Genomic DNA, 21,803 nt, shown 5'->3' on the forward strand with positions numbered 1-21,803 from the left:
AACGGTATATTTATTTTTTCATAATTTGGTTGCCTATAAGGGTTTTCAGTAGTAGCAGGAATCCATAATGGGGGTGGGGGTCGTCCAATTAACACAATGGCATTTCGTGACTAATTGATGACAGAATTTTATTTCAATAATTCGTTTGGTCGAAGGGGTCTTAGCAGTGGGATGAAACCCGAGGAAAAACCTACATGTTTGGGCAGGCGACCCTAATCATTGTCACGTAAAAGCAAGCAAATCACATGCTTTAAAGCCCCCACACGCTATATGCTATAGTATACAGGACCATATTTAAATAAAAACATTCATATCCATTGAAAAAGAATGAATGATATCACATGTTTTAAAGCCCCAACACGCTATAATAAAATCCTAATATAGTATTCGGGACCATATCTGAATAAAAACATTCATATCTATTGAAAAAGAATGAATTAAATGGGGGTTAACTTTCTACGTTTATGCACCAGTTGGACATACGCCATGCAGTGTGGCATGAGCGGAATTTTGCCGACACTTTACCGAATGCCAAAGGTTCTTTTACGTGAACGCCATCAAGTACACAGGCAAAGCTCACGTACCATCTGAAGGCTTAGAGTTTTTTTGCCGCCAGCCTTCCATCCTACACCACTGACAACACTAGGATAGAACCTAGGACCTCTTGGTTAGAGTCACCATGGCGTCCGAACAACTGATGCCAAATAGGAACCCCGCTAAGATTGCTTTAGTTGACATTTGTGATCAAATTAAATACTTACACGCATTTTTGTAAAAGATCGTTTTGTTGACAATAACCACCGTTCATACAGTTTAATATACATGTTTTATTATCAGGAACTGGAAGCATATCATGGTGTACTACAACAGAAGATTTCTGTGATCGCTGTGATGCCGTATTCATATACTTTATACCGCTGCTATCTGAATTGGCAATAGACTATATAGTATCATCAATCCTGAATGACATTCAAAAGTACGAAATGTAATGTTAAAGTAAAAGAAAAAGAAAAATGGAAAGCTTGTTTTTGTTCTGCGCTTTTACAGAGAGAGAAACGGGGTTTAACGTCCACTCGACAGAAAATAAGCCATTTAGGGACTAACATACGATTCAATATGATTTCAATAATTCGCTTGTGCGTAGGGGTCTTTAGCAGTGGGAGGAAACTGGGGGACCCGTAGAAAACCTACGAGGTTGGACAGGCGATCCTACACCTTGTCACGTACAACCGGGGAATTGAAACCACGCCAGCTGACTCAATGACAGATCTTATGATACAACGCGCACGCGCTAGCCATTCGGCCACCCCTTCTCCCTCTGCGTTTCTACACCATTCGAGCCAATGAAGACGTGGATACATTATAGCAGTCAGCAACGAGGACGATTTTCGGCGGACCAGGTTTAGTTCCATGAGAGTAAGCAGAAATGAAATGGGGGTTTAACATCCCATTATTTTGCCCGGACTGGCCTAATGAAAACTGACATACGTCATGCAGTGTGCTATGGCCTACTACGTCGAATTCCAACTGTCAAGGGATCTTTTACGTGCACGCCAATGTACATCCGTTTTTCGTCCCACCCGAACGACTAGACAGCTGTCTTTGTCAGGCCCTCCGTCCTGCACCACTGACAATGGGAAACCACGCCGAAAAATCCCGATGAACAGAAGTTGGAATTTTACTAATTCATTTCTTGATAGTTTGTCAGTAATAGGTCCCTATAAAATATCTTGATACTTTCTAACCATACATAAACAGTTGTAAGTATGTTTCAATATAGTGTAAAATACAGTCGAAATGTTCTTTCTCTAAAATCATAATGGTTTTTAACTTTCCTTTGAGGGTTCAATAATTGGAATACTAGATAAGATCATCCAGGCATTTAATACTGTGTTTCACAAGTAAAATTAACTATGAAATTGTACGTATTCGGAAAATGAATTTCAGTAGCTGATATCGGAGTCATTAATAGGAACCGCCACCATCTTACTATTTACTGATTGATGTACCACGTCTTTGATCAGAATGGCTATTAAGATGGTCCATGCTAGGGTTTATTAAAGAGTTATGTGAAAAGTGGTGACATGCACCCTGTGTCCCAAGCGTCCTTGACTGTAAATGTAGGGCTTTTTGTGGGTGGCGTTGGGGGTAAGCTATCTATTAGGTCAAAAGGTTGGGAACCGCCGACTTCCTAGACTATAAATATGTGTTATTTTACAACCTACCAAAACAATCACCAGTAGTTCTATTTAATGAATAATTATCTGGACAAAGACACTGTGCTCCCGCTGGTGTTGATATACACATAAACTGACATACAGCTGTACGACATGGTTCAGGACCTGGAATTTATTTTAAAAAAGGTTGATTTGATAATTTATTCATTTTAAAGCAATACAGTATCATACATACGAACATTTATCTAAGCCATGCTAGCAAATTAATCGACACACAATACCTCCCGGTCTATTTCTACCCAATATGGCTAATTCTAACAATTTTTGTTTTAGATAGCAAAACATTAGGCCTTGGTGTACGTGCATAGAAATGAATTATTAGACAGGAAAACATTTTGGCCTTGAAGTACGTGCATAGAAATGAATTATAGATGTCGAAGGTAATGGGAACTTCAGATTGTCCTAACGTCCTGGTAACAAAACATAATGGGGAAATTCAGATCGCCCTAACTTCAGGGATCGCCCTAACTCCCGATTGACCATATAACAGTAATTTACCTGGGGACTGTTTAATTGGATGAACAATTTTAACTCCCATGACGTTAGACATGCTAGTCATACGAATGTGATCTTCTGTGATTAGTACAATTTTACTGATACCAAGGCTATCAGTAATATAAGCATGACTCTCAAACACGTCTAAACTACTGGGCTTTTTAAATAATTTACCGCTTATAGTTGCTCTGAAATAAATTCAAGGAGAAGATATTAATAGAATCGACATTGGGTTATGAATGACAATCTATTCCAACTAGTAGTCAAACTACAAAGTCCAGTGGTAGAATTAGGCAAAATATGAATTGTTGTAAAGACGCACTGGCAGACCAATTTAGAACTAGAATTCATTATTAGGTTTCTTTAAAAACATAGTGTAAGTTTCCCTTTAGGGAAAGGATATGATTGTCGGCGATTTTCAATTCACTTTCAAAACCACTGCACTGATCGCAATTTGTGTGAATTTTCATTCTTAGCAAACTACACTCACTAATGTCTAAAGGGAATATTACTCTGTTTAGTATTCATATTTAGTAGTCGATACAACGGTAACATCATATGTTTTTAATCTGATTGAAACAAAGAATAACACTATCTACTGTTGATATATATCTTTAAAAATTTATGATTTTATATTGTCCGAAAAATGGACATTCATGATCACCGACCAAGTTTCTAAGGTTCAGGGGAATGGAGCGTTTGTTAATTATTTATTGTACTTACTTATGATCTCCGTTTAAATCGACTGACTTAATCCAGCTAAAGAAGCTATCAACCCAATAAATCCGATCTTTAACATAATCTATTGATAAACCAACCGGACCATATATCTGTGAACTAGTTAAAGTCTTCCGGTTACTACCATCCATCCAACTAGACACTAACTGTTCATTATTGTCAATCCAGTACAATTTACTGGAAAAAAAAAATTGTGACCAAAATGTGCCTAAATACTGTAAGGGGAAAATTCGACGAGTATTTAACATAATAAACATGTTTTCGATATTTATACAGCAATGTACTTATATATACTTAAAAGCTATTTTAAATTAGTACCTACCCTTTTGAAGGATAAACAGCAATAGATGTTGGGGCCCAATTTTTCTGAGTCGAAAGAGTTGAACACACAATTTTGTCTATATTACAACAACCAATATCGCCAGTAGTATTAAAATAATTGGTATAATATACAGTTCTACTGATCCAATCAACAGCCAATCCACCAATATAACCATTAACATCTAACAATACATGTGACTGATTCCCTGCCGTAGCATGGATTGATGATCTAGAACTGGAATGCTAAATAAAATATAAACGTAACCATACAAACAGCCTACATCAACATGTGGCTTTAGAATATACAGTCTAAAGTGGATTGCTAAAGAAAGTTTATGGTATCACTTCACAGTGTGACTATGGGTGTTTGGTGGGCAAACAAAGTTCTACAAGAAATAACTCACGAACAATTAGGACATAATCTTCATACACTACTGCCTACAACATTAACATGTGGCTTTTGAATGGTTAGTATAAAGTGGATTTCTAAAGAAAGTCCATGGTCACCTCACAAAGCGAGTGTGACTATGGTGTTTGGTGGACAAAGTCAACCAAGAAATAACCCACGAAGAATTAGTACATAATCTGCATAAACTACTGCGATTTTAAAATATTCCCAATTCAAAAGAAATGGATATCTTACTTGAAAAGTGGACCAGATAATATCACCAGTTTTAGAGATTATATCTACATGTATAGCTGGTATTGTAGTTGATATTAATAAATCTGTTTGTCCGGTCTGACCATTAGTTGAAACTCTATGTATACCTTTATCATTGGCTACAAGAAGATACGGTCGTACACCTAAAATAAAGGGAAGAAACTCTTACAAATAAAACTTATAAAAGGAATTCGTTTTACAAAATATAAACGGGAACAGGCAACAGCAAATCTCAAATCATTGCTAGCAAATCCAACAGAGCAGGTTTTAATAAATGTGTTATAAACTCTGTTGTATTATATTGATGAATTTGAAATGATAGGCGGATTGGGCCAGGGTATTGGATTATTTAAAAGATTTTAGGGGCCATAATCCAGGAGTTTACGGCCCGACATGCACCAAAATACAAAGGAACGAGAATTTTGGAATATAAACAGGGGCGACGACAATCTACGTTCACATGAAGATGGGGGCGTATAAAATATATATATAGATTTACCTTTAGCCAGACATGTTTTATTATCAGAGGATAATTCATAATCAGCTCTACAATAACACACAACTTTTCCTTTTAACGTCTCACATTTATGACTACAATCACCATTCTTTATTAAACAGTCGTTAGCATCTACGAATAGAAAATCGAATTCATATCCATTAATTTAAAGCTGCCTATTGTCATAAACACAATCTAACTTTGTCAAAGTCGGGTCTTTAAAAGTAATACAGATCCAAAAATGGTTCCATTCAATTAAGTATTTACAAAGATATGATAGGACATAGTCAAAACGTCCGTTAACCGAAGCGGTTAAAATTCACTTTGGCTGGTCAATAATTGACCAGTTTGGTGAAGGCCGTTTGACTATATACCATATTAAATATACATTATGCAAGAGCTAAATCTACCTATTGCAGGTCTTTCTTTAGGCCTGAAAGGTTATATAAACTATTAATCAGACATTTATTAACGAAAGAAGGCCATAATCAACTCTCGATGGGATAGGACATTTGAGATTTTAACTAGATTAGAACGGTTCGCCATTTAAAAATTTAATTTAAAAATGGGAAAGCGAGGCTAAGTCTAGAATATACCAGTGCCCTGGTTACCACAATGCACACTTGTTGTCAAAACTACAGTGATAACTTGGCTCAGAATAGAGTAATTTGAATGAAATTTTCAATATTTTCATTTTACATTATCTATTTTTTTAGCTATTATACATAATGTATCTTTAACCAACGCTTGGTGGACCTCATTAATTCCAGGGAATTCTGAATATATGATCGCGTGGATTAAGCTAAATATGAAAATCAAAGATTATAAAAAAATAAAACCGTACAATATCTTTGAATCATGATTTAAACCAAATTCAATATTCTTTGATTATGAATCTATCGGATACAAGACTACCATCTGGCTGCTCTTAACTATAAATTCAGAATTAAATTTCTTACTGCACATGTTTTCATCAGAGCCATCTTGGCAATCTTTTGATCCATCACATTCCTCATCTTTATCAATACACGATCCATCCGTGCACTGAAAATCATCACGTGGACATTTTGCCATACAATTTTTTTCATCTTCACCACCCGGACAATCCTTATAATGATCACATACCAAGGCTTTTAATATACACATATACTCTGTACAACGAAACTGTCGATTATTACACTCTGTCGGAACTAGAATAAAATAACAAACATGGAAGTTTTCAAAATGAAATTGGGTTTAACGTCCTACTTTTCTGCTCCGATTATAGGTTAATGAAGCCCAACATACACCATGCAGTGTGCTATTTTGCCCGGACCGCCTTGCTACGGGCCAAGTAGCAGCGCCGGGGGGGGGGGGGGGGGCAAGGGGGGCCATTTGCCCCCCCCCCATTATTCTGGTCTGCCCTCTGTTTCCCCCCCCCCCCCAATAACTTTAGAAAAGAAAAAAAAAGTATTTGTGATACGTTTCGGTAATCAATACCTTCTACGGTGAATAAATCCCACAGCCCCACTCAGTCATAAACTTGCATGTTGTAGAGCATTTCCGACAGTCTAGTTTTCAAAATTTTCTTGGCGAGGTCCCCAATGGACTCGCTACTTTGGCGCTCACAAGGGGAATTCGATGAGGTTCGCAAGTCCGTTCGTTTGACATTTTGTTCTCTAGTCGGATAAACTAGTGATCAGGCGACGGATGGTATCTGGTCAGATCTATTTATCTCGACGATCGGTGCCTGACAGAATACTGTAAGACAGCATTTCCAGCAGTCTAATGTTTACATGGGACCTCGGTTTTTTGTTCCAACTGAACGACAAGACAGATGCCTATCCAAATTTTACATGATTGTTTATGATACTAATTATATTATAACCGCCATAAAATACATTACACATAAAATTGACGGGGTTTGCCTTCACGACTAGTCAACACATTAGAAAAATAAATCCACGTTTTGATATACGTACAATAATGTATACCCGGTTGTTTAATTGTGATAATTTTAGAAAGAATAAATATTTCTACTAACTTTTATACAAATATTAAAATATTTTATTGTGAGATTCTGAATTGTGATATATTGTCTAAAAGTTTCTCTACTCCAGGACTATCAACCAGCTATCTCGGGACACCCTAATTAAAGCTGGCTCACAAAGTTTCAGTGGCCGGGCAATAACTCCGTATCAAACTAATGTGCAACTCGATAGAATTTCTTCCTTATGCAAGTCAATTCCAGAAAGTTCGAAAAAAAAGAAGAAATAAAATATACGTGTACAAAAAATCAAATATTACTGGATTCGTGATGCTTTTGTGTCTATATCATATTCGGTTTACTTTCGTTTTCAATGGTACTCCCTGTACCTACCGCAATTTGTAGTTACTTCATCTGTGCCATTTATACAATCTAAAGAACCATCGCACATCCATCGGGGAGGAATACATTTACCATCTGTACAACGGAACTGATCACCACTGCATTTTGCTGAAATAATAATGACTTTTTGGATAATCATCAGTTTAGGTATGTCATATGAGACTAACCTATAGAAATGAAATGGGGGGGGGGGTAAGGTCCTGCTCCGACTGGGCTAATGAAGACGGGCATCCACCTTACAGTGTGTTATGAGGGAAATTTTGCCCGAGAAGCGGCACTATGGCCTACTCTTATATCGAATTCCTACTGCCAAGGAATCTTTTACGTTCACGACAATATATATACGGGACCTAAGTTTTTCGTCCCATCCGGACGACTAGACAGCTGTCCTTATCAGGCCCTTCTTCCTGCCACTAACCTATAGTTATTTTCCACACAATAATTTAGTAACTGGGATATCTTGTTTTATTTCACTATACTGGACATAAATTACGTCCATATTACTTCCGTAGCGTCCAAGACAAATTTAAACTCACCAGATGCGTCAAAACAATCTAAATTGTTGGTGAGAGTGAGAAATGGGGTTTAGGGTCCAATAGACACAAACTTGATCTTTTCGGGACTAAAACATAGTTAAATTTTATTTCAATAATTCGCTTGCACGAAGGGGTCTTTAGAAGTGTGGGGGGGGGGGGACGCAGACGACCCTAATCCTTGTCACGTACAAGCGGAGAATCGAAATCACGCCACTTGACTCAGACCTTATAATCTAACGCACACGTGTTTAATCATTCATGTGTGCATCCGCCAGTTCCCATCAATGTGGTTAATGATATCTTCTTTATCAGACTTTGAGATTATTTACGTCCACGTTGGTGTTAGGGTGTTATTTTAGTGTGGTCTCAATCCTATCATGTTTTGTAACAGTTTTCTGTATGACTGAAGGTCAAGATCTTTTTAAATAAACATGGCGGCAAAGATTAGTAGTTTTCAAATAAAGATGGGAGTTAAGTTAGACCAAACAAATTCTGAACATTATCGAAATCAAAAAAATACTGACCAGCACAGTTCAGTTCATCAATCTTATTAGGACAATCAACTTTATCATCACAGTTCTGTTCTGGTTTTAAACATGATGACGTCATACGACATTTGGTTTCCCCTTCTTTACAGGTATAGCCATCTTCTGTTAAATGTAAACAAAGGTAGAACATAAATGAAACGGGTTTAATATTCTGAAATTCTGCAGCAAGAGAGAGAGAGAGAGAGAGAGAGAGGGAGTTTAACGTCCCTTTGACACAAACTAGGTCATTTCATGACTAACACATGGTTCAATTTTATTTCAATAATTCGCTTGCATAGGTGTCTTTAGCAGTGGAAGGAAACCGGAGGAACCACGAGGTTGGATAGGCGACACTACTCCTTGTCACGTACAATCGGGGAATCGAAATCACGCCAGTTGACTCAATGACAGAATTTATGATACAGAGCGCACGTGTTAACCATTCGGCTATCCAACCCCATGCAGCAAGAGGGTAAATAAGACGAACCCATGCTATGAGGTGTGCTATATGATGGCGGTGAGGGCTCCATTATAGCGCACGCAAATTGGTTGACCGCGGTTTTTCGTCCCATCCAACTAGACGATGTTTCCTTGCCCGGCTCTCGGTTTTGCATCAATGAGAAGGCGAAACCAGACTGGAAAATCTTGAAGAAGTTCTTCGCCCAAATCGTGATCAAACCCGGCACCTTCTAGTTATTTTGCCAGTGCCATAATCACCAAACCACTGTGGTGTAGATATAACTTTATTACAACTTACTGACACAAGTTTTGCCATCATCATCCAGCTTGAGTTCTTTAGGACATCGACAGGTTTTTTGTTGACTGTGTTTAGCCAGACAAATATGACTACATCCACCATTGTCTGTACTACACTGATTCTTTACTGTAACCATTAAAATATAGTAGAATAAATTGTAACGGTTGTAATTAATTATATATCAGGATCAAGTTATATAGCAGAGTAAAGTGCAATGATACAGTTAAAAAATTAATATAAAAGGACAAACTGTAATGTGATAGTCCAAAACTATAGCAAGGAAAGGTGTCGTAAGTTCAAAAATATAGCTGCATAAAATGTAATGTAATAATGAAAAATATAGCTGCATAAAATGTAATTTAATACTACAAAAATATAGCTGCATAAAATGTACTGTAAAAATGAAAAATATAGCAGTATGAAATTTAATGTAATAGTCCAAAAATATAACAGTACAAAGTTCAACATACCAGTTGAAAATATAAGACTGTAATATAACAGTTCAAAAATATAGCAGGATAAAATAATTGTCAAGAATGTAAAATAATATAATAGTAAAAAATGTAAATCAAACAATACAGACGGCTAACATGTAATGGCTAAATAAAATGAGTCGTGATGACCTTGTGGTCAATGCCTCTAAGGATCTGTTACGTACAATAAATTACAAGATGGGGTGTGATGGTCCAAAAATATGTACATGTAAGTGGGATCATCCACGAACCTTTCCTTTAAGGACGATAAGGTAAGTGCAATGGTTCAAAATAAAGGAAGATAATTACTTTCAATTTACCCCTATTTCAAATGTATAGCCAGCAAGTGTATAAACAGAAAATGGACAACTTGCCTGGTTTAATCTTCATATCATATACCAGAGTTAGACCTCTCAAACTACCCTGACCTCTATGAAGTAATTTCTTCTCTTTACTAGTGAGATTAAGTGTATGTATACTATCAGTCTTCCAATCAGACCAATATATAATATTATCAGCTATTGTTAGTGACAAGGGTTCTTCTGTAGATCTTTAAACAAAATATTAAAAATATTAAACGTTCTACTTATTTCTGACATGAGATTAGCTTTAAAAAAAACCCCACAAAAACAAACCTAAATATGTTTAGTCCAATCTAAAAACATCCCAAACATTTTAAAATATCACTACATGTACTTTCGGCTTAAAACCCCTAAAAATATGTCAGAGGTCACCCACCTGAAGAAACCCAACCCTGAAAATAGCACACCGCATGGCGGTGGTGTATGTCTCAATTGAATTCCAACTGTCAAGGATTCTTAACGGACTACTTTCTCTCTGCTCCGGGATCGAACCCGGGGCATCCTTGGTTGTTAGGCACCCATTTTGTAACGGAAAGAGAGAGAGAGAAAATGGGGTTTTACGTCCACTCGACACAAACTAGGTCATTTCGAGACAAACATATGGTTTTAATTTTATTTCAATAATTCGCTTGCGCGTAGGGGTCTTTAGCAGTGGGAGGAAACCGGAGAAAACCCACGAGGTTGGACAGGCGACCCTACTCCTTGCCACGTACAACCGGGGATTCGAAACCACGCCAGTCGACTCAATGACAGACTTTATGATACAGTGCGCGCACGCTGTTATAACCATTCAGCCATCCAACCCCCGAGCTCCGGGATAGAACCCGGGGCAATCTTGGTTGTTAGGCACATATTTTGTAACGGGGTTTGGGGCTTTACATGCAGAAAAATTCCATAAAAATGGAGTGAAAACCCTCACCTTATTTTAATGGATCCACAAACTGAGCTACTATCAAGTCTAACTTATCACTTCTACTCATTTTCCCGAAATACGTTTTCTACGTCAGTATCAAACAAGGGAGAGCACACCAGATTTATTAACCATATTTATTTAGGGAGTTAAAACAATTATATAATGCTTACACGGTATGTGTTATTCTTTTTTCACCATCGACAGTTACTGACACAATCTCCCCTAATCTAGCATCCGTCCAATATAACCGCCCTGTGTTCTCGTCTACAGTTAATGAGTTTGGATTACCCAGGTTTCTTGTTATAAGATGGTAACAATTCTTACCATCCATATCACACTTGTTGATACAGACTACCTCACCCCAATCACTAATAAATAATGTACTGGAAAATAAAACAAAAAATGTGATCAAGTTAATCTGAGAGAGAGAGAGAGAGAGAGAGAGAGAGACATGGGGTTAACGTCAACTCGTCACAAACTAGGTCATTTCGGGACTAACGCATGGTTCAATTTTATTTCAGTAATTCGCTTGACTCGTATAGATTTAGCAGTAAATTTATCGGTTATTTGAATTGTTAAAATGTTCATAACAGGATACCCGGCTTTGCCCGGGGCCTAAAATTCGATGGCGTAAAACATTCACTGGGCCATGCTGGTTAATTCGATAGCAAATATATGGGTGTAGAGCGCGGCGATGAAGTGTGATGGGCGAACATACATTCGCCTGTGGCCCAAATTCGATGACCTGAACCATTTACGGGGCCATGCTGATTAATTTGATAACACATATGGGGGTGAAACGCGGCGACTAAGCGGGATTCGCTAGTGGCACAAATTCAATGATCTAAAACATTCACGGGGCCATGTTGGTTGATAGCAAATATATGGGTGTAGAGCGCGGAGATGAAGTGTGATGGGCGAACATACATTCGCCAGTTTCCCAAATTCGATGGCCTAAAACATTCATGGGGCCATTCTGGTTAGAGCGCGGCGACGAAGGGTGATGAGTGAACATATACACACATCTTTCATTTTATTTATATAGATCAATTAATGGAGGTAGAAATAACACCACATGTAAAGTAACACGCCATTTTTTACCAAATTCATTACAGTCTTTGTTTGTCTTATAGAAATGTTATTGATACCCTTGTTGTGGATGTAAAGCCAATGCTCTTGGTTCATGTAGCTGTGTAGATGTTAATAATACAGCCCTAACTTTACGATCTAATCTGGCTACTTCTAGAGTTTTCTGAAACAGACCAATTAACCTGATTAAAATACAGATCTATATTTTGTTTCGTATTTTTATACTTTCGATGGAGAGAGAGAGAGAGAGAGAGAGAGAGAGAGAGAGAGAGAGAGAGAGAGAGAGAGAGAGAGAGAGAGAAATGGGGTTTAACGTCCACTCGACACAAACTAGGTCATTTCGGGACTAACATATGGTTTAATCTTATTTCAATAATTCGCTTGCGCGTAGGGGTCTTTAGCAGTGGGAGGAAACCGGAGGACCCGGAGAAAACCCACGAGGTTGGACAGGCGACCCTACTCCTTGTCACGTACAACCGGAGATTCGAAACCACGCCAGTTGACTCAATGACAGGCCGTATAATACAGCGCGCGCACGTGCTAACCATTCGGCCATCCACCCCCCCCCCCCCCCCTACTTTCGATGGCCTACACTACATAAAGATCTGACCGGTTGTACTGGAAGGTCGCGTCAGGTGTCGTATGAGCAGCTTTTGTCCTACGACATCAGACATTGATTAATCAATCAGCGTTGACGTTTATAGTGGTTTACCCACAGTTCTGTGCATCGCACAAGAACTCGGCGTAACAGACCGCGTTTCATTGGCCAATCCCTCACTTCATCCAGAACGACGGTAATATAACAACTCTTCCAGATCCTAGTGTAGTAAAGACAAGTAAAACGAAATTTTGAACTATAAAAAACGAGACGAAAGATTGGGTTGAACGTTATATTGTTTTACATATACAGGGATAATTTAAAAGCCTTACACTGTGCTATATAATTATACAGGATATTTTGCCGTTACCGGGTGCTACATAGTGAGGTTCATTATGTTATTAGCATGGAATTTCTATTCACAGAAAAATAGCTTTGGGTATGATAGGCCTATTTTCAGGAATATACAGAATACTATACATTACACTACCAGGCTAGACCCTGGGGTGGGGGTCACTTCCCAAGCAGAACCCATATATTTTATGCATTCGTCCCCACTAGTCATCGAGTTTGAACTGCAATCTTGATTTTTCTTTTCATCTGAAAGATTAAATGCCACTTCCTTGACAGGCCCCATATACTGCACCACTGACAAGGGTGTGGGGTGAAACGGCGGAATCATGAATTTAACCTCTTCGTTGACAGGCCCCATATAGTGCACCACTGACAACAAGGGGGTGAAGTGAAACGGGAAATCATGAATTTAACCTCTTCGTGAGCATTAAATAGATTGGGGCGTTAAGAAGGGAAGCATATGTATAGATGATAATGTCTTTCAAATATTGTATACTCGCCTTTTCAGAATCAACCCAGAAGACATTCCTAGCCACCCAATCTACCGCTAAACTTGCTACTTTCTTGATATCACCACTGGCTATTACGTCATGGCTATCCATAGATAATAAAGACATGGTAGAAATACAAATAAAAGAGAGAAATGGGGTTTAACGTCCACTCGACACAAACTAGGTCATTTCGGGACTAACTCATGATTCAATTTTATTTCAATAATAGTTCGCTTGCGCGTAGGGGTCTTTAGCAGTGGGAGGAAACCGGGGGACCCGGAGAAAACCCACGAGGTTGGACAGGCGACCCTACTCCTTGTCACGTATAACCAGGAAATCGAAACCACGCCAGATGACTCAATGACAGACCTTATTATACAGAGCGCATGTGCTAACCATTCGGCCATCCAACCCCAAACAAATAAGAAAACAGGAAGGTACATATTACATACTGTAAGAAGGCAAGACATTGAAAAGCAAAATTAAACAGGGTTTGAATTGAAATAAGAGATGGTTATCTTCATTGAGGAGCCACGGTGGCTAAGTGGGTAAGACGCTGACTTGCTAGACTGGAGGTCGGATGTTCGATCCCTGCATTGGCCGAAAAAGTTCATCGTGATTTTCCGACATTGTTTCCCCTTGTCAGTGGTGCTGGACGGATGGCCTGACAAGGACAGCTGTTTAGTCATTCGGATGAGACAAAAAACCGAGGTCCCGTTTATACATTGGTGTGCACGTAAAATATCCCTTGACAGTTGGAAGTCGATATAAGAGTAGGCCATAGTACCGCTGTCCGGGCAAAATTTCCCTCATAGTACACTGTATAGCGTATGCCCGTCTTCATTAACCCAGTCGGAGCAGAACAGTGGGACGTTAAACCCCATTTCATTTTCGTTATCATTGAAGTCAAAACGTACGGACGGACCCCAGTGCTTCAGATTCCTTAAAAATACCATGGCGTGTACACCGTTAACCCAAAAAGGCCATTCAATTAATAAAATGCTCATACTAAACTTAGGCTGTCTGTCTACAGTTAGCTCCGTTTGAAAACAGACACTAAAGTTGACCGACATTCGACGATTTTGGTCGAAAACATTAAGTATGTTTCGAGAATTTTGAGAAGTATTAATTTTGAATAGGTTTATTTAGTCTCTGTGTGTATGTCAGATGTGAACCGGAGTAGAACCGGATTACAAAAAAATATCCTAATTTTTGGATATGGTGACCATTCAGGACAGAGATCTATTCTCGAAGTATGAAGTAGATGGATCTCTGTGTGCAGAATGTAAAATGCTAAAACGAAGACTTACTCATGACGTGCTCTGTTACTTTCTAGTGCTGTTTGACAAATAACCGGTTCATCATATTTGTTTAACGTGGAATGTATGACGTGATGCGATATAGGATCATAACCTAGCGAAAATAAATCCCCTTCGTCATCTGTAGACAGGGTCGTGAAGGGTTCACTGCCAATATAGTCTAAGGAAAACTGTAGGATGTCGGACTTTTGAGCAACTAATAATATCTTGGTTGATACTTTACCTGAGAGAAAAAAACAAAACAGATGATCAATACTGGTATCAAGTATTCACAGTGCTCTGGGCATTTTTTTTTGGGGGGGGGGGGGCTTGGTATCACTTACTAATTAATATGGATAATTTTCTGTTTAATTAGCAAATACAATAGATGCATCAGAAGGTAAATATTTGCATCAGATACAGTGCCCGCTAAATAGATTAATTCGTAAAATTACTTCTAAAATAACCGAAAAACAATTAAAAAAAACAACATTTTATTATTGTCGGGATAAATTAGACTCTCCGACGTCACCTCTTTTGGACTTATTCTTATTGCAGTCAGAATACCACACTGGTGTAGGAAAAATACCAATTTATCCACAAAGATCACAATATTCTCTCAGATATAAACGACTTACGTTCACAAGTTCGTTGATCCTCCATTAACTGGTAACCTTGGGGACAAGCACAACTGTAACCCTTCTGAGTATTACTAAGAAGACACATGTGACTACATTTCTCTAATAAACAAGAATTACCTAGTCGCCCTGAAAACATTATTATAAGGTCTGTAATTTCTATTCAACAAAATCCGTTTAAGTCATTTTCCATTAAAACTCAATATAAACTGAGGAAACAATCAAAGAGAGAAATGGGGTTTAACGTCCACTCGACACAAACTAGGTCATTTCGGGACCAACATATGGTTTAATTTTATTTCAATAAATCGCTTGCACGTAGGGGTCTTTAGTAGTGGGAGGAAACCGGAGAACCCAGAGAAAACCCACAAGGTTGGACAGGCGACCCAACAATCAAATATGCAACTGGATCCTGGTCACGGCACCAAAACGGGTGCTAAAACGGTTCAATTCTACTTATTACGCGTTTGTAGTAAACAGTTACAAGATTCCATATAAATTAAAAGGACGTAATGATGGTCTATATAACATAGGTTTGGGGTCTATATAACATAGGTTTGCGGTATATATAACTGAATCCTAAAGTAGACGGTTTGTGGTATATATAACTGAATCCTAAAGAAGGTTTACGGTATATACAACCGAATCCTAAAGTATAAGCAAACACTAGGGGGATTGGTAATTCATTACGAAATGAAATGGGGTTTAACACCCTATACTGTTCTGTTCCAATTAAAATTCATTACGAATCTACTGAATAACATTGACTAGTTTTATTAATATTCATTGTCACATGAATACATTTGGTATTTTTTATGGAAAGGGAGAGAGAAATGGCTTTAATATTTTAATATCTACTGATGTCATTTTGGGACAAACATGGTACAATTTTATTTCAATAATTCCCTAGGGATCCCTGGCATGGGTGGGAAACCTGGGGGGTGGGTGTCAGAAAAACCAACACCCGAACGACTAGACACCGATCCTTGCCGGGCCCTTGAGGTTATGAACTGGGTCACAACGGCTCCCTTAAAATAAAACGTTACCTTGTGTTATTCACTGAGCCACAACCGCTCCCTTAAAAGAAAACTAACGTTACCTTGTGTTTGTAATGATGTATGTAATATAGCAGCAGCTGTAGTAGCAGGTACAGACCGTACTAGATGTTTTATATCTCGACTCATAAACTTATTACCAGACATTACAGTATGTTTAAGACTATCAGACCACATCATCGTATCTTCAAATATCACCAATAAAGATGGGTTGTGGACCTCGTGAGCCAAGACAATCTGAAAGACAATACAAAAATATATCACGTTTACTTAGGAGTAATTTATCTAAATGGGGTTGCTAGACAATATTTTTGAAACCGGTATTAAAAGGGAACAATTGGCGGTTGTAAATGCGGGCTTATAATTTAAACATAACGTTACAAGGTGGCTTTAATTTTTAGCAGACAAGGGCAAGAACTCATATGGAAAATATGTCTAGTTAGTGAGATGACATGAATTTCAATTAACCCATTGTTGGCACCAAAATAAAAGTATTGTTTTGACTAGATCTTACAACTCGAAAAATCAGTCATTAAATATATTTTAAAGACAAATTAAAGATGTATTATGTACGATTTAGATAAAGGCCTGACCGTTCTTGCTATAATAGTTCAAAAATAGATAATGAAAAATGAATATATTGAAAATCTCTGTCACATTATTCGTTTCTGAGCAAAGTAATCAAGCTTTGAAATGTTCACAATATAGTCTCGGTTGTCAAGTACCATTGTTACAATAAACAAAAGTCTCGATAATGCAGTTTTAAATTAAATTAATTTCAATCCATTGAAAATCGCGACCATCCGATGGTCTATAAAGTTGAATATATGGACTTGACATGTGAATAAATGTCTTAATAATTTATATGATATTTGAGAACAAAACACCTGCTTTAGACAGATTTAGCTCTTACATAATGCATCTTTAAATGTCATTTTAATACTAAGTGTATTATTAACAATAAAACACTCACATGTCTGTTCTTTCCATCTAAATCAATTCGTTCGATTCGATTCCATATCGTATCGGCCCAATATAATCGATTAACCGTGTAATCGACAACAAGACATGTTGGTCGACCAAGTTTCACAGTAACAAACGGTTCATTATTTCTACCGTCCAGCCAGCTCTTGTTAATTCTTACTTTAGAACCAGTCTCCGTAAAATATAGATTCCTGTATTAAAGGAAACCAATAGGTTAGTCTCAGTAAAATATAAGTTCCTTTATTAAAGATACATTATGGGAGATTAAATAAAGAGCTGATAGTTCTCACTATAATAGTTAAAAACTAGATAATGTAAAGGCAATTTGCTGAAAATTCAGTCAGTGAACCAAGACTTTAGCGATTGAATTTTCGGCCTAGCCTCGATCATCATTGCTAAAGTCGATACGATAAAAAAAAGTCTCGATTATCCTTTTCATGATTAAATTATGAATGGAAGTCGAACAGCAAATCGGAACCTAATCCAATAAACATCACAGGCTAGCAGTGCCATCGAGAGTTGATTATGGTCTGGATAAGTTAATTAACATTTCAGGACTAAAGAAAGATGTGCAATAGGCAGATTTAGCTCTTGCATGATGTATGTTTAAAAGAAACCAATAGGATTGTCATTATCTGTTAACTTGCATTAAGAATTTAAGTGAAAGAAAAGAAATGAAATCTATAGAGGACAGGTATACGACCGACTGGACATTTTAACCAAACAGCGACATTTTCCATCTATTCTTCACACGAACGTGTACAAGGGACCTCGATATCCTTTGCCATGTGATAGCCACAAGAGCCTTCTCGGCAAACACTTGAATCTAATTCTGCACATCTTGCCTTATTTTAGTTAGCGCCTGACTGAGCAACTGTGTCTCACTGTACGTGAAAATTCTTTTTAAGAGAAATATCAAAGAACAGTCAGAACTTCTTTTCGATTTACACTTTAATTTAATCTTGTAATGATTTTTGTAACAAATATATTTACTCGGTAGCTGGAAAATATTCCTTAATCGATTTATTTAGGATCTTGAAATGTCGAAGACATTTTTAACTTGACAGATTAAATTTCATAAAAACGGCAAGATTTACATTATATAAATTAAATATAAGAATCATATCAGGTACGGACTATCACATATCGCAGAAAGTAATACATTTAGTTCAATGTAATAATCTTATTTAGATTGTTTTGTAACAAAGACTGCAGTTTGATGTGTAATAATCTTGAAATGTAGTAAAAAAAAAAGACAAAGCTTTACGTAATATAAATCTTAAAAGAGAATAAGAGACGAACAACTTTATTACAACACAGATTCTATTTCATTTCTTTTTGTTTATAGTTCAAACTTTCGTTTTACTTGCCTTCCTTATACAAGGATCTGGAAGAGTTGTTATATAACCCACGTTCTGCTTGATGTCAGGGTCAGGAATAGTCAATGAAACGGACTGTTCATGGGTCTAAAGTCGCTCATATGACCCCCTGAATTGACATCATTTTAACCGGTCAGGTTTTCATGTAGTAACACAAAACGAAATAAAATATAGTTCAGTAATTCAACAGGATTAGAAGAGAAGGAGAGAAATGGGGTTTACGTCCACTCGACACAAACTAGGTCATTTTGGGACTACCATATGGTTTAATTTTATTTGAATATTTCTTTGCGCGTACGGGTCTTTAGCAGTGGGAGGAAACCGGACGACCCGGAAAGAAACCCATGAGGTTGGACAGGTGACCTTATTCCTTGTCACGTACAACCGGGGAATCGAAACCACACTAGTTGACTCAATGACAGACCTTATAATACAACGCACACGCACTAACCATTCTCCCCCCCCCCCCCCAGGATTAAAGAGACGAGCTATCACATATGCTATAATGTAATACACTTGGTTTGGGGGATCACGGTGGTTAAGTGGGTAAGACGATGGCTCGCTAGCCTGGAGGTCGGGTGTTCGATCCCCGCATTGGCCAAGAAAGTTCATTCAGATTTTCCGGCGTGGTTCCCCCCTTGTCAGTGATGCAGGACGGAGGGCCTGACAAGGACACTGTCTAGTCATTCGGATGAGACGAAAAACCGAGGTCCCGTGTACTCATTGGCGTGCACGTAAAAGATCCCTTGACAGTTGGAATTCGATATAGGAGTAGGCCGTAGTGCCGCTGTCCGGGCAAAATTTCCCTCATAGCACACTGTATGGCGTATGCCCGTCTTCATTAGCCCAGTTCAGAGCAAAACAGTAGGACGTTAAACCCCATTTCATTTCAATACACTTGATCAATATTTGTTTAAATTTCCTTGTGGGAAATAGAGTGCGCTTTGATATATAATACTCCTGATAATGTGTTAAGATTATTATCTGTTTCATCAGCTTCCACTAGAAACTATGTAGTCAATCAATTGATGCATTAAGTACTTCTGAAATTGTCACTTGAAAATGTAACACTAATCCTTTATCGTTATTATATTTTTATAATATTCAACAACTGGTTAACGTATCAGATATAGGTCTTTTATGTAGGCCTACAGTGAAACCGAACAATACAGATGGATTGCCAAACAACGAAACATTCGCCCATGGAAGCGAATTTGCCAGGGCCCTCATTCACGAAAACTTAAACTAAGATACAATCGAAATTTTAAGAAATACTGCAATTCGATTGGCTGACCAGTAAAATCAATTTACATATATCCAATGAAGTTGCAGTATTTCTTAAAATTTCGGTTGTAACTTAGTTTAAGTTTTCGTGAATAAGGGCCCAGGACAATTTATAAACAATGTCACATTGTGGTTTTATAGGTACCTAGAAGCATTTACATAACAAATGGCAGGCGTGATCATGGATAACAACTCTTAAAGTAATGGTCTTAAACCGTTGAAAATGAATTTCAGAGTGAGAAGAGGCGGTTGCGGTGAGGGTCATGGGGCGAGGAACAGAAAGCATCAGCTGTGGAAGGAAATCAAAGGATCAGGACATAGCCACAAGGTTAGGCAGGCTACCTCGCTCCGAGTTAACTTTTGCATGAATTAAAGGCCTACCGTCATGTCACTTGGCCATCTCACAAAAGTTTTTGCCCCCCCCCCCACCTTAGTTACACGCCTGGTTCTTACCTATTATGAGAATCTACAACTATAGAAGTTGGTGATGTTAAATTAGATAAAATAACTGTACAACTATCACCATCTGGTTTACATACTATTATCTCACTTCTACCAGTATCTATTATATACAGGTTCTCTCCTATCCAATCATATCCTAGTCCCACGGGCGATACCAGTCCTACAATAAATAACAGTTATATTAATCATATCCTAGTCCCACGAACGATATATAATAATCATATCCTAGTTCCACTTGCAATACCAATTCTAAAATACATTAAATTGCATACCGCTGTTCTCTCCTATCATAGTATAACGGCTTGTATTCCACTTACCAACAACCAACGTTTAGTTTTCCACTTACCAACAGAGATAACCGTTAGTTTTCTATATAATACTCGTCCTTCTACTCTAGATTTATAGACCTTTTTATCATAATTACTGGACCAGAATACAGTCTTTGATTTGCTGTCAGTTGCTGAAATTAAATTATTATTTACAATACGATAAATGTTTCTAGGTTTTCTCTTGTCATGCTAAATTACCAAACAAGAATGTTTGACTTCAAAAACGATATTTCTAGGTGCCCAAAATCGGGTACTTATTTCCATACATAATTATAGAGATCAGGAATCTCCGCCAGTTAAACATGCATTATGCAAGAGCTAAATCTGCCTGTTGCAGGTCTTTCTTTAGGCCTGAAATGTTTTCTAAAGTATTAATTAGACATTAATTAAGTGATCCAGGTCTTAATCAACTCTCGATGGCATCAGATTTCTCCGATATTAACTAGATTAGAATGGTTCAGCGATACTTTGATTTAATCAAATATGGAGGACCGAGACTTAGCTTCGATCAACCAGTACGGTGGTTGAAATTATTGCACACGTCTGTCAAACCTTCAAAGGCTAATATCTTCGTTTGTAATAGAGTAATTTGAATGAAATTTTTAAATTATTCATTTTACATCATCTACTTTCGAACTATTATAGCAAGAATGGCTAGTTCTTTATCTAAATCTTACATAATGTATCTTTAATAAGGCCATGTTTGTTTTATAGTTTTAGGTTCAAATGGCTTGCCCAAAATCAAAGATCTCATAATTGGTTGATCATACAAGATGTATACCAAACACTAAATCAAATTCTTTCCATTTAGACACAATTATTAAATATGAAAATTTCCCAATAAGCTAAAGGCAAAGATACTATATGTGTAGAACCTTTCAGAAAGATATAGATTTTTGAGATATGCTTCGAGAAAAAAACGGAATGGACGTGATAAACCATGAAGTTACGGCCAAAT

The 21,803-nt window shown here is 37.6% G+C and overlaps 1 protein-coding gene across 2 annotated transcripts in view; it reads right to left on the bottom strand.

Annotated features, from left to right (window-relative positions):
* LOC126822194 (low-density lipoprotein receptor-related protein 1B) overlaps positions 1-21,803 on the bottom strand; it is a 45,556-nt gene that overhangs the window by 4,709 nt on the left and 19,044 nt on the right. For both annotated transcript variants that reach the window (XM_050550943.2, XM_050550950.2), the window contains exons 10-30: positions 20,863-20,976; positions 20,508-20,676; positions 17,381-17,582; positions 16,452-16,644; positions 15,353-15,481; positions 14,727-14,958; positions 13,426-13,519; positions 12,033-12,136; positions 11,055-11,267; positions 9,984-10,159; positions 9,137-9,262; positions 8,377-8,502; positions 7,308-7,424; positions 5,908-6,138; positions 4,952-5,080; positions 4,435-4,595; positions 3,793-4,034; positions 3,456-3,647; positions 2,736-2,920; positions 2,226-2,342; positions 762-924 (exon numbers count right to left, since the gene is read on the bottom strand). In XM_050550943.2, the coding sequence (XP_050406900.1) occupies positions 762-924; positions 2,226-2,342; positions 2,736-2,920; positions 3,456-3,647; positions 3,793-4,034; positions 4,435-4,595; positions 4,952-5,080; positions 5,908-6,138; positions 7,308-7,424; positions 8,377-8,502; positions 9,137-9,262; positions 9,984-10,159; positions 11,055-11,267; positions 12,033-12,136; positions 13,426-13,519; positions 14,727-14,958; positions 15,353-15,481; positions 16,452-16,644; positions 17,381-17,582; positions 20,508-20,676; positions 20,863-20,976 (3,415 nt within the window). The remainder of the gene's footprint in view (positions 1-761; positions 925-2,225; positions 2,343-2,735; positions 2,921-3,455; positions 3,648-3,792; positions 4,035-4,434; positions 4,596-4,951; positions 5,081-5,907; positions 6,139-7,307; positions 7,425-8,376; positions 8,503-9,136; positions 9,263-9,983; positions 10,160-11,054; positions 11,268-12,032; positions 12,137-13,425; positions 13,520-14,726; positions 14,959-15,352; positions 15,482-16,451; positions 16,645-17,380; positions 17,583-20,507; positions 20,677-20,862; positions 20,977-21,803) is intronic.

The sequence above is a fragment of the Patella vulgata genome, chromosome 1 (genome assembly GCF_932274485.2).
Source record: "Patella vulgata chromosome 1, xgPatVulg1.2, whole genome shotgun sequence".
Classification (NCBI taxonomy): domain Eukaryota; kingdom Metazoa; phylum Mollusca; class Gastropoda; family Patellidae; genus Patella; species Patella vulgata.